This window comes from Octopus bimaculoides, chromosome 7, assembly GCF_046866305.1.
Source record: "Octopus bimaculoides isolate indiv1 chromosome 7, ASM4686630v1, whole genome shotgun sequence".
Taxonomy (NCBI): Eukaryota; Metazoa; Mollusca; class Cephalopoda; order Octopoda; family Octopodidae; genus Octopus; species Octopus bimaculoides.
Genome location: NC_142934.1, coordinates 82,384,971 through 82,399,970, shown reverse-complemented (window position 1 = coordinate 82,399,970; position 15,000 = coordinate 82,384,971). Strand labels below are relative to the sequence as shown.

The 15,000-nt window shown below is 33.5% G+C and overlaps 1 protein-coding gene across 1 annotated transcript in view; it reads left to right on the top strand.

The window, feature by feature from the left end:
• The window catches only part of LOC106871930 (transcription elongation factor A N-terminal and central domain-containing protein 2), a 160,180-nt gene extending 154,237 nt beyond the window's left edge, over nucleotides 1–5,943 (top strand). Inside the window, exon 4 of the mRNA XM_014918690.3 lies at nucleotides 3,268–5,943. Coding sequence (XP_014774176.1) covers nucleotides 3,268–3,468 — 201 coding nt within the window. The 3' untranslated portion in view covers nucleotides 3,469–5,943. The remainder of the gene's footprint in view (nucleotides 1–3,267) is intronic.
• Nucleotides 5,944–15,000: the final 9,057 nt, after the last annotated feature.

Below are 15,000 nucleotides of genomic sequence, written 5' to 3'. Positions count from 1 at the left end.
CTCATAAAATGAAAAGCAAAATGTGTCTAATTGTAAACTGAAATTAATAGTATACTACAAAAATCACTAAAATCAAAACCTCCTTATCAATAATACACTTCAATCATGTAAACATGAGAACAAGCTGCTAATGACCAATGTGATCTATAAATTTGATTGTAAAACTGAAAGTTCTAAACTTCAGGACCCCTGTTGTTATATAGGCCATATAAATACAGCACTGTCTCATATGCTTACTGTGTATTTACAAGGATCAATCACAACACACTATATCACACACCACAATGCAATGTTAGATAGAAAAATACTAGTGAATAATATATTTTCTATAAAATACAAAAATAGAAGACAAATCATGAAAGCCTTACTCATATTGCAGAACAAGGCTAAAATAAACATGTAAACAACACAGGCCTCAAAAAAATCAACACATGACTGACATAGAAGCCTAACGGTTAATAAAAAGAATTAGATGGTATAACCTACAGGAAATCAAATTAATATGTGACTGCTAATCTGAACGCCTAATGGTCAAAAAAATATTTGGACCCTTTTTCATTTGTTTGTCATTCATACACATTTAAATTGCATATCCACAACAGAGCATGCTTGCTTCATTTCTTTCCAGTCTTCTCAAATCCTCTGCATTCAAGACTCATGTCTCACTATCATACAGTATTGAAGTTCTACCACAAGTGTCATACAATCTGCCCTTCACTCCAAAGGGAAAAATTTCTTTGTTGCCAACAGCAGCATTAGCTCTCTGAACTTTCTCCAATCTGTATTTGCTCTGGCCAATATATTTGCAGAGCAACCACCCCTTTGCTAATTGCATCTACTTGGCAACAAAAGCTATCAATTACTTTTAGTGAGCTATCCAGGTATTTAAGAGAATTTGTTTCTGGTATGCTCATAATACACGCTGCTCCTGTGCATCTAATCACATAAGAGGCTAACCTGCCTGTAATTCCGATACATCTCTTGTATGTCCATAACTTACTTGAGTACTGTATTTGGAGTTTATACCAACTCCTTTAATGCATTTCAAGCAGAGCTATTTCCCTGGAGGTACCAGGATTCTATCTTATTTCCTACTTACAAAATCCTTTATCTTTGCTAAGTCTACTTTAAGCCTGATTGATCCCTGATCCTTGGTTTAGCTTTCATGCCTGGAATTTCCTCTCAAATTTGCCTATAAATTCAGCCATGATAACTAGAACATCAGTGTATAGGAGTTCCTGATGACAACCAGTCTTAAACTCCTCTAATATGACTTGTAGGACTTTGATGAATGGGAGAAGACTGAGGATGAGACCTTGATGGACTCTTACTTTCATGCTAAATTTATTGCCGACTCTCACTTTACTTACTGCATCATTGTACATAGCTTGCATCACTCTCACAAGCTCTTCATCTACTCCTAGTTTCCTTAGCAGCCACCAGATTAGTGTTTGTGGTACCTTGTCAAATATCTTCTCCGAGTTGACAAATGCCAGGAATAATAAATAATGTTTTACTCTTTGTCAAGTATTTATCATGCGGTTGCCTCACTAGGAAGATTGCATCCATAGTACTTCCAGGCATGCATCCAAGCTGTATCTGATCTGAGTCAATTGTGTTATGACTCTCTCTCTGTAACCTTCATAATCTGATCCAGTAGTTTGATTCCTTGATAGATGCACCTCTCTAAGGCTTCTGTGGCAATGATACTGCTTTGCCAGCTTTTGAATATAACTCCTTCTTTTATAATGTGATTTACTATCCAGATCGTAATCACATGCCTTACCTCACTGGATATTTTGAGCATCTCTACAACTGTCCTTGATAGAGCTTCAGCTTTCTCTTTCTTTATCTCCTTCACTGCTTTATCTACTTGAATTGCTGCTCATTCAGCAGGGTGAGCATGAGATAGTCCCTGTTTATCTTGTGTGTTCTTCACATTCAGCAGCTTCTCATTATAGCTCTTCTTTGCAATATTTTCTCTTCTATATCAATGGCAAGTATGCCTTCATCATTCCGAACACACTTCTTACCAATGACATCTTGTTTCTCTCTCACACATTCTTTCACAATCCTGAACACCTCACATTCCTGATCCTCACACTGCAGAGCATGTGCAAATCTCTTCTTTTCTGCCTCACCCTCAGCCAAATATAGCTGTTGCCTAGTTGCCCTTCTAGTCATTTGGTAACACTCCCTATAACTACTTACCTTCCAGTTTTTCCAAGCCAGTCTCTTAACCCTTTCTATTAGCAATATCATTCTACCACCATTTTGCTTTCAGCTTGGCTTGGACTTTGCTCCAGCCATACACCTGTTCTTCAGCCTTAATCCGTTTGATACCAACCTGGCCGAAACCACCTCTGGTTCTGTAGTACAGATGTCTTGTTCTCATAAGTTCTGAATTAAAAAAATATTCCACCAAACTTTAGACACAATTTATGTTCCTAACACTAGCTTAATGATTACATAGTTATTTTACTAAATTTTTTGTTATATTTAAAATTAACTGAAAGAAACACTGAGCATCTCAGCAGAAATATGGTAACAAAAGGGTTACACAGATTATTTCATAGAACTTCCCAATTGTCATCTGTGTTATAGGTATCTATTCTCACTACAGTCATACACATCAATTAGAATTTCTTTAAATCTCTTCACAATTTCATGATCTTTTAGTCTCCATATCTTCCATTTCCATGTTGTTTTTTGTTTCTGTATCTACACAAATCTGACTCTGAAGTCACTAGTCACTAATCTATTTTGTGTGGTGCATTCTTCAGCTGGAAAGGTTTGCGTATTTACTATAGCTTTTCTGTTCCTTTTTCTGATGAGAAAATAATCTGACTTGTGTATTCGCCAGATTGGTAGGTAATGAGATGGTTGGCTGGTTTCCTAAAGTGTGTTGCAATAATTTCATCCATGTCTATACACACACACACACATGACTGTAATTATGTATATGTATTATACATTTATATATATATATATATATATATATGAAAGTTATAGCAACATTGTGAATTATTTTAAACTTCAGTAATTTAAAGATGTTTTGAATACTTTCAAGTTCTTAATTAAGAGCTTTTTTTTTTTCTGTTATGTATGCATATAATAGTTTTGTGAAAATTTAATGTGGTTTTGGAATTGACAGATGAGAATAAATGACATTGATGGTGATGGTGGAGCTGGTGGTGGTGTCACAGAATATTTTTAATATCATTTTACATTTTTAAAAAATTATTCTTTCTTACTTTCTAATTACAGAGTAACTCTAAATTGGTTTGTGATCTTGAATCCAGTGTGTTTTCTCACTGTAAAAAGCTGGTTAATAATCAGTACCAAAACATTTCCAGAAAGTTGGTTTTTGCATTGAAGTCAAAGGAAACCCAAAGGAATCTATTATCAAGATCAATAACTCCAAGTGAATTAGTGCAAGAAATTGCTGGAAAATTGCCAACAGTTTGATAATTGAATGGTTTCTACATTCATCTGAACTATTTGACCAAAACAATTTCCTTTTACATACTTGTCTATTATTCATACATATAAAGTCTATACCCATCTGTACTACTTCTGTAAAAATTTAACACATAATATCTGTATTGTTTGTATTGGAAAATTATGTAAGAAATCAAGCAACATATTAATAAATTCTGTATATAAATGTATATAAATTTTGTATAGACTTAATGAATTGTATACATAAAGATATTTAGAATTGCTGTTGAGGAAACAGCGAATACAAAACAGCATGTGATCTCAGCATCCAACTTAAATTTTATCATAATTCCCCAGTTTCCAATGCACACATTCACATGCATGTACACGTGTACACATATGCACACACACACACTCTCTCTCTCTCTCTCTCTCTCTCTTAAATTTGAGAGCTTGAATTCCCCAAACTGCTTTAACAATACGAAGTATTTAAGCATTTGAATGTCTGTGATGTGTTATTGTTAATATAAATATATAACTTTTCAGATGATACTACTAATGCCTGTATAAGCATCAGTTGGATGATTTGTTTCAAATTTTGGCACAAGGCCAGCAGTTTTGAGGAAAAGGATAAGTTAGTTACATCAACCCCAGTGTGTAACTGGCACTTATTTTATCAACCCTGAAAGGATGAAAGGCAAAGTCAACCTTGACAGAATTTGAACTCGTAACGTACAGACAAACAAAAATGCAACTAAGCATTTTGCCCAGCATGCTAACCATTTTGCCAGTTTGCCAATGGTTACATAATTGATAAGAACTTTACTTTCCTTTGTTTGGAAATAAATGTTCCTAGTTCAAATCTAGTTTGGTATATGTATATATATGTCCAGGAACGAAACATTTAATGACAAAAAAGGTATCAAACCAATTGAGACATAAATATAAATATTAACAGAAATGTTTCATAGTTTAAAGACGTTAATATTCTAAAAAGTTATCATATCACTAAGTATGTTTTAGAAAGAAAAATTAATTTCTTGTTTCATATTCTGTAATGTTGTTTACATAGTTTTCTTTACACTTGAATTGTCATGTGTATACTACTGTTAGAATAACAGCAGATGTCCATAAGTTGTTTAAAAACCAGACAACAGAGCACATAACTTTGGCTCCATTAGCTACTGAATAACATTAAATCTAGATTCGAAATCACAGTTCTTCAACTGTTGGATTAATGCTTGAACAGATATTTTAACATCCATATATGAGTACAGACATGGTTGTGTAGTTATAAAGTTTCTTTCATGACCATGTGGTTTCAGGTTCAGTCCCACTACATGGTGCCTTGGGCAAGTGTCTTCTGCTATCACTCTGAGCTGGTTAAAACCATGTGGGTGAATTTGGAAGACAGAAATTGAAAGAAGCCTGTCATGTGTGTGTGTATGTACATATATATATATATATATATATATATATATATATATATAATAAATAATATATAAATATGTGCATATATCCATACATATATGTACATACCTACATCTATATGTATACATACATGCAAAGATGGGTACAGGACATCAAAAAAACGTTAAACACAATGAGAAATGAAAACATAAAAATGAAAACAGAAAATGAACTTTTTTCGAACAACAAAAAAACAAACAGAGAAACGAGACATGCAACAAAAAGAGTATATCCCTTCGTCAGTTGTCCTAGTTCCATCTACTTTGCATTTCAAAGGCAAAGATAATACGCGACGTCATTGGAACAATCCTTCCCACAAAGCAAATTAAATCAAATTTGGACTTTTTTGCGGAGGGTGAAAGTGTTAACAAGAACAGGACAGTGAGAACAAGACAGTAAAAACAAACAGTGAGGGCTGTTAAGCCAAGACGATATAAACATTATATAGTTGAAATTTACAGAAAAAGACGAAGACAGGTGTATGAACAACAAGCAGGTGTACTAGTTTGCCACTCGGGAAAGTGAGAAAATCTTTTACGTTTCAAGCCTCTGCTCTTCAACAGAAAGAAATAAGAGAAAATAAACAGAGAGAGAATTTAAAAAAACTTGTGGATTTAGCGGTCAAGCATATATATATATATATATATAATGTATGTGTTTATTTCCTTGTCTTGACATTGTGGAATAACTATTAAGGTGTATCACTATCATACAAACTCTATCCTTTGTTTTGCTATCTTCTGTGAAATATGTCTGGCCAAAGGGAAACATTACCTGCAATAGGAAAAGGCAATTGGCCATAGAAAAAATTACCACAGTAAATTTTGTTAGACCATGCAAGTATAGAAAGGTGAACATTAAAACAACAATGGTGATGGTGGTGGTCATCATCATGGTTGTGATAGTGGTGGTGATGATGATGATGACGGCAGATTGTATTTTGTAAACTCTTATATCTGAAATAGAATCTTAACGAAATGTATTTTTCATATTGTTTACAATAAAAACATGAGTTATTTTATTGATGAGGAATTTGTATTTTAGTCTTTGTTTTTTTTCTTCTTTTTTTCTTTTTTTTTTTTTTTTGCATTTCGAAATTCATATAAATGATAATTTTGAAGCAGATCAAAAATTTATTTACTGTACTAGCAGAAAGATCATCCTCCAGTAAGTATTCTTTTAGTTGCTAAATAGTACTTTCTTTTTTTATCAGTTCCAGCTGTGGCCATGCTGGGGCATCGCTGTTTTGTTACACTGTTATTATTGAGAGCCTCCTCTGATATGTGGTATCTGGAAAATAAGGGAGTTTGATGTCGCTGCCCTCATTTCTGCCTCCTGCCATGAAGTAGGTTCATCTGGGACTCTAATCAGGAAAAGATCCAGTTTTGATTTGAAAACACCTACTTCCACTTTGTGTAGGTCCCTCATGCTCTTTGGAAGAATGTTAAATATCTACACATTTGATTTGCAATTTGTGTAATTTTTCTGATATATTATATTTAATTTGTCTTTGTATCCTCTCTTGTTCAGTAAATACATTTAAAATTGTTATATCCTTACGCCTTCAATATCGTAGTATGGCTGATATTGTTGAGGATAGATAAAGAATACATTGTAACAGTGTTATAACAATACAAAATAGAAACAGCAGCAGTAACAAACACACAATGAACCAACAATCAATATTTCCAACACACTAACTCAAACTGTACCTGGACCTCAAAGACCAAACTATGAACTGCTAACAATGTCAGACCACTACTAATTGTATGTAGTAGTCCCATTTATTCTCGTCATAGGGTGTCGTACTCTTGCCACAACAAAAATAATTTTTTGGAATTTTTCTATAATGGTTTTTTTTTTTTTAATATTGTGAACAACAGTTAAATACTTCAGGTGAAAGAAAATGAGATGAGTTTATGTTCACATAAGTAATTAGTAAATTAAAACTGCTTTCTTTTTCTTCAACAACACCCAACAAATGTGAAAGGAAACTGACATCAACATAATCTAACTGATACTGGATTAAACTTATGATATGGATAAGTATTTTTACTGATATGTTTGTAGAAAGTTGTGTTGCACATATTTAGGCAACCTTTATATTTGGAGAAGTAAAAACAGAGGTGTTAAAAAATACTATCTTGCTATATAAGATTATTGTGTCACAGTGAATAAAAATTAGTTTTGTGACTGAATTGTATCATTGGAATTTTCAATAATAAAAGAACTATGAAAACCACATTTTGTTAAAAATATATTAAAACTGAAATTTATAAGAGTTTTCTAGACAGTGTAGACTTTAATAATTGCTTTATTTTAATAAAAAATGCATTCTCCAAACTAATTAATAAACAACTTTTATAGTTATAGTGTAGAAGATGTCAACATATAACATGTATCACTAACTACCAAATTAGAAGTTAGACTAATTGTCAACCATCACCCATGATGACAGCTTTCTGTATGGCACAGGTTTATAACTAGATGCAGTCATGACTGCGAAGTTAAGAATTTGCTTTGTATCCACATGGTTTCAGATTCCATTACACAGTGTGGTACCTTGGACAAGTGTTTTGTACTATAGCTTTACACCAAATAATGCCTTGTGAGTAATATTTGTTTAATGGGAACTTTGTGGATGCTCATTGTGTGTGTGTGTGTGTGTGCGTGTGTATATATATATGCATATATATGTGTATGTCAACAAGCATAAAATAGTAGCACTCAACACAATTGGTTGGAATATTCCTGTATATAATAACATTTGACTCGGCTAAAGTTTTGTGGACTTAAAGATATGTCCATCTCATCAGATGTTTGAGATAGTCTCTTGTTCTAAACATCTGATGAGATGAATATCTCCTACACATCCATAAAACTTAATGTCACATGTCTCAAAGGGGTTAAGCAGTATAGGCGCAGGAGTGGCTGTGTGGTAAGTAGCTTGCTTACCAACCACATGGTTCTGGGTTCAGTCCCACTGCGTGGCACTTTGGGCAAGTGTCTTCTACTATAGACTCAGGCCGACCAAAGCCTTGTGAGTGGATTTGGTAGACAGAAACTGGAAGAAGCCCATCGTATATATATATATATATATATATATATATATATGTATATATATGTGTGTGTGTATATGTTTGTGTGTCTGTGTTTGTCCCCCCACCATCGCTTGACAACCAATGCTGGTGTGTTTACATCCCTGTAACTTAGCAGTTTGGCAAAAGTGACTGATAGAATAAGTACTAGGCTTACAAAGAATAAGTCCTGGGGTCGATTTGCTCGACTAAAGGCGGTGCTCCAGCATGGCCACAGTCAAATGACTGAAACAAGTAAAAGAGTGAAAGAGTTCTTAGCCATATCTAAAGGTTGGGACAAGGAAGCAGTTTTTACATTTATGAAATTTGTACATCTGACTTGTGAAAAATATTCTAGGATTATATAATGAAGAAAGATATTAATTATCAGTTTCAAATTTTGTCTCGAGGGCAGCAATTTCGGTGGCGGGGGGGAGTAAGTCAGTTACATTGACACCCCCAGTGCTCAACTGGTATTTATTTTATTGAACCCAAAATGATGAAATGCAATGTCGACCTTCGTGGAATTTGAACTCAGAATGTATAGACAGACGAAATGCCACTAAGCATTTCACCCAGCATGCTAACAATTTTGTCAGCTCAGTGGCCTTTAGAAAAATACTAATTAGCAAGTAATATCTTCAAGTGGTGAGATTTTTATTTTAAATTTAAATATATAGACTACCATTTCTATTTATTTTCTTTACAACCCTCCAGTTAGAAAATTCATTTTTAGTACTCAATGTATTGATATATGCAAAATTACTATCCCCAGAGAATTTATGCATATTTCATTAAAGTAACAAAATATTCAGTGTATTTTCTCAGGGTTTGATTGAAAGTGCCAGGAGAAAATACTGAGAAGGCAACTGATGCAGTAACATCTTTTAATGTTCTTTCTCTATTGTATGAACGTGTGAGCAGGTTTTCTCTCAGCTATTTTATGTAAAATCAATAAACAGCCAGTAGTGTTGGTTTAGATCTTTGTTTATTGACCATCAAATTTAAAATTAGAAACCTTCTTTCCTCACAAATCCATTAAAGCAGTTTAAAAAAAGAACAAAAACAAACAAACAAAAATTCAACCATTTTTCATTTCTATGTTTATTACAGATTTTCCTGAAAGTTATTGGCAACTATTCATTCTGCTTTACATCCCATTTAAGTCAGATAAAAGTCTAGATTAAAAAAAAAACACATAATAATAACAACAACAACAACAACAAAAAAATGAATGTTAACTGGGTCTGCAAAGGAATTTTTTTTTTCTTTTCTTTTTGTTTTCTCTCTCTTTCAAATAAGGCCTAGGTTGGTGTAGTGAAGATGAGTGAAACCTGAGAGTTTCCATGCCATGAGCTAAATCCTGTCCCATTAAAGAAAAAAAATGCAACCAAACTGACAACACAAGCATAGAAAAAAAGTATCTGTTTTTTGCTGGAGTTTTGTTTTCCTTTCCTACTGTTTCCATATCTGAAGGCTGAATATATTCAAATATCCCTTGCTATATATACAGACCAAACAAAATTGGCAAATCTATTTCTATTCTTCATTAATTACTTCTACTTAAAATACTTTATGCCCTATCCACTGGTATACTGTTACATCTATCTCCATTTACTAATTCTGTGGCGCCGTTTTTTCTTCATTGACATAAATAAAATTGTTTGCAGTTGAAGCAATAAAAATTGAACCCCTGCTCTCTCCCTATCTGTCAAGCGAGGTGAACTGTATTTTTTTAATGTCTTTAGCTACCCAAATTACTTATCTTCTCATGTCAATAACTACACCATTTAAAATAACAAGGAAAGTGATTGATCGTTAGATATCTTGAAAACATTCAGATAATGAAGATCAATATAGTTTTGAGGCTCTGTCATATTCTTGGATGCCCTTGAATTATTTGGTCCTTAATTAGACATTTCCCAGTGTAACCAAAACTCAGGAATCACTGAATTTATCACATGATTAGATGTCTAAATTCACTAATTGGCTCTGACTGGAATCTTTTGGAGTAAACATTAATGCCATTGGAGTATGCATTTCCCTCTTTCTTTGAAGCAATCTTCACATAATGGGTTACTATCATGTAGTTTTAGAATTATTTATGGTACATAACCCTCTTGGCCTCAATCTGGCTGAATTTATATTGTTAACAGTAGGAAAAACATTTTAATATTAAATAGTGTAATTCTGCTGAGGTCAACTTTGCCTTTCATCCTTGTGGGGTCGATAAAGTAAGTACCAGTTGATCACTAGGGTCGATGTAATCAATTTAACCCCTCCCTCCGAACTGTCTGACCTTGTGGCAGAATCATTAGCACGCTGGACAAAATGCTTAGTGGCATTTCATTCTGAGTTCTAACGTTGCCAAAGCTGGCTCTGTCTTTCATACTTTTGTGATTGACAGCCTTTGTCAATCAAATATATTGGATACAGTCTAGGATGTTTGAGTGGGCAGCAGAAGCCTTGCTGCTGATATGTATGTGGATCATATTTGAGCTCTTCTGGCCCTGAACTCAAAAGACTTGTCATTAGGATGCAGATTTGAGAAAGTCATCTGTATGAGGTCACACTAAGAGATCATCAGAGATTATAAAACTTAGCATTTGTTGTGACTCTCAGGGATGAAAACCTCTGTCTTTCGTAGCTCTTGAGATTAGACTGTTATGCCCCTATTGAAGTATATTTCCAATATCTCTACTCAATTTAAGTTCCATCCTTTAAAACATGAGCACATGTAGTACTGATCAGTGCAAGAGGATATTTTGGGGGGAAACAGATCATTTATTGAAGAAGACTTTGGAAGGAAGATTAAATGAAAATAAGAGTTGCTGCTTTCCAAATTAGTGGAGTGACAATCTACTGGCTCAACATTTCATCTCTCATTCATACTACTTCTGTAAATTCTTGGGTTGACTTTTGTTAAATGCAAAACCCTTTAGTTAAGGTCTACTTGCACCACACTATTATTATTATTATTATTATTAGAAATCATCATTATTATGTCACGTCGTCTTTTGTAATTACATTGTGCCAATTTCAGGCATTCACTAACAATGTGCCATACCATTTTCACCCCTCTCACCACACAGTTTGCATTTGTCACTCTCAGTTGTGTTGTCAATTCTGCACTTCTCATAATTCATCCTTAATGGAGAGGTTTGATCTGTTGCCACAATTGTAGAGAAGCAGAGGAAAACAGCTTAGGGTTGTATGTAAAAAAAATGTTGTGAAACCATTGTTGAAATGTGCAAAAGTCCAATGTCATCAAAACTGATAATGTGTAAAGAAAGAAAAACTTAAAGAGGAAAAGAACTCAAAAAAACTAATAGCTCAGATGGAAAAAAATATAGGGTCAGTTTGCAAGAGATACATATGCCAAGACAAATACAGAAGATTGGTGCTTATGGATGCAGAGGAGTGACCTGAAGATGGAGATAGAAGCACTCATATGCGCATGGCACAAGAACAAGCATTCTTCTTTTACTTGTTTCAGTAATTTGATTGTGGCCATGCTGGAGCACCACCTTTTAGTCAAGCAAATCGAACCCAGGACTTATTCTTTGTAAGCCTAGTACTTATTTTACTGGTCTCTTTTGCCGAACCACTAAGTTACGGGTACGTAAACACACCAACATCAGTTGTCAAGCAATGGTGAAAGGGACGAATACACACACACACACACACACACACACACACACATATATATATATATATATATATCATCATCATCATCGTTTAACATCCTGTTTTCCATTTTTTCTTGTTGTTTACATATTTCACTTGTTTGTTACATATTTCATGTTATTTGCTCTGCTGGTGATGTCATGTACCCATATATGCATGTATGTATATATGTGTATATATATATGTATATATATAAATACAAATATATATATATATATATATATATATATATATATATATTATATTATTTATTATATATACATATATATGTAGATATATATATCCTTTGAAATAGGTTGTTTATTTGTCTGTGTTACTTTAAAATAATTCAGAATATACTTATTATAAGGATTATTTCTATTTTCAGTACCCATATACTAGTTATCTTTATTTCCAGATATATTTAGATAGTGTCATTTTGATTTCTCCATCAATTGTAATTTTGTCATGGAGAAAAAAAAAATATCTCTTCCAAATTTAGTTACTTTGTAGCCAAAATAATTAAAAATTCAACTGTAGAATCATATTAAATCTGTTTCATACTTGTTTCATCTAGATATTATTGTCAAATCATCCAGATGCTATTGTCAAAGATCATCAGGAAAAGAAATTTCTCTTGATTGAGGAACAAATTCCAATAAACAATAATACATCTATAAAATTCAAGAAACTATGCAAATATATTTAGTTTCTTCATAGCAATAATAATTAAAATTCAACTGTAGAATTATATGTAATCTATTTTCATTTTATTTCATAGATTTTTGATTTCTATTATCTACAAAATAAATATGAAATAGATAAATAGATTACATATGATTCTTCAGCCAAAATTTTTAATTATTATTGCTATGAAGAAACTAAATATATTTATACATAGTTTCTTTATTTCTTTCAGAGATGTATTGTCATTTATTGGAATTAATTCCTCAATGAAGAGAAATTTCTTTTCTTGATGATCTTTGACAATAATATTTGGATGATTTTCTTTAATCTCCTTGTTTCTATGAATTGCTACACTCCAGAATATGGTCACCTTGTTGCTTCTCTGAGAACTTTTGATTACAGTGGAGGCGCATAGCTTAGTGGTTAAGGTATTGGACTCATGATTGTAAGATCATGGTTTTGATTCCTTGAATGGGTGATTCGTTATGTTCTTGAGCAAAACACTTCATTTTGTGTTGCTCCAGTTCATTCAGTTGGCAAAAATTAGCAAGGAGTGTACAGGAGTGGCTGTGTGGTAAGTAGCTTGCTTACCAACCACATGGTTCTGGGTTCAGTCCCACTACATGGCACCTCGAGCAAGTGTCTTCTACAATAGCCTCAGGCCGACCAAAGCCTTGTGAGTGGATTTGGTAGACGGAAACTGAAAGAAGCCCGTCGTATATACGTATATATATACATGTATGTGTGTGTATATGTTTGTGTGTCTGTGTTTGTCCCCATAACATCGCTTGACAACTGATGCTGGTATGTTTACGGCTCCGTAACATAGCGGTTCGACAAAAGAGTTCGATAGAATAAATACTAGGCTTCCAAAGAATAACTCCTGGGGTCGATTTGCTTGACTAAAGGCAGTGCTCCAGCATGGCCATAGTCAAATGACTGAAACAAGTAAAAGAGTAAAGAGAAAGAGTAATCCTACAATGGAATCGTTTCCCTCCAAGGAGGAATATATATACCAAAGAAGCCTATAGATCATCCCTATGCCCCTTTCAGAGTAATGTAGACAAACCATAACCTAACCATATTCTACACTGTTGTAGATTTTAAACATTTTCTTTGGTTTTAACTTGAAGTCCTGCACTTCTCAGCGAGTGCTGGTGATTTTTTTGTTTTCATTTCTGCTTTGTTTAGTTTTGTCAGATATTGATCATGGAAAGGATTTTCTTTCCATCTTGTACTAGTTTCAGTCATTGGCCTATCGCCATGAAGGGTTTCATTAAACAAATTGACCCCTGTACTTACTTTTACTTTTACATTTTCCTAGTTCCTAGCAAATATTATATAATATATAGGCGCAGGACTGGCTGTGTGGTAAGTAGCTTGCTTACCAACCACATGGTTCTGGGTTCATTCCCACTGCATGGCACCTTGGGCAAGTGTCTTCTACTATAGCCTCGGGCTGACCAAAAGCCTTGTGAGTGGATTTGGTAGACGGAAACTGAAAGAAGCCCGTCATATATATGTGTGTATGTATATATGTGTGTATGTATATATGTGTGTGTATATATATATATATATATATATATATATATATATATATATATATATATATATGTATGTGTGTGTATATGTTTGTGTGTCTGTGTTTGTCCCCCTAACATTGCTTGACAACCGATGGTAGTGTGTTTACATCCCTGTAACTTAGCAGTTTGGCAAAAGAGACCGATAGAATAAGTGCAAAGGCTTCCAAAGAATAATTCCTGGGATCGATTTGCTCAACTAAAGTCAGTGCTCCAGCATGGCCGCAGTCAAATGATTGAAACAAATAAAAAAGTAAAAGAATCATTTCTTCATGCAGAAAAGACCTACCTCCCTGTATTCATGGTAAATATACTCTGTGTTGGATTTTGGGTGGTGTATTCTAAATGCCATCATGTTTCTTATTTCCATTTTTAGTCATACTAACTCATTTAGCCTTGAACTGAAAGCATTATAACTATAACTTATTTATTGAACACCTCACATGTTGATACCTATTACCCTTAGCTCTGTTTGAAATATTAATCAAAAGTATCTATATTTTCTTTCTCACCTTTTCATAAATTTATGTACGTTATATAATACCTATTTCGTTAATTTCAAAGTATGTGTAAGACTGTGATTGGGTTAATTCTCTTATCTTGTGGTTTCTTTATCTAACAATGTAGTAATGATTTTTATTTATTTCTTTATCTTCACGGTTGCCTAGGCACATTTTTCTTCACTAAAATTTATCTCAGTTCTTCTATTGAATCCATCTTATCAGCACTGAAATGGTAGAAATGGTAGAACACCAGAATAATTCCACATACTATTTAGTTTCACATCTCTCCATTCTGAACTCTTAAATTCAGCTATGATCATCATAACATTTCAATCCACTGGAATTAATAACATAAATACCAGGCATGTACTGGAGTTTGATTTGATTGACTGCATTCCTCCCATAGAAAATTCTGGTTTTCTGCCAAAGTAAGAAATCAATATTATTATCTAAGAAACAGCAAAAGCTGTGAACTCACCCACCACCTTTGAAGAATTAATTAAATTTGAAATAAGAAAAGCTAAATATTCAAACAGAAAATTCTTGAATACACTGCTCTCTGTTTCAAACTAGTGT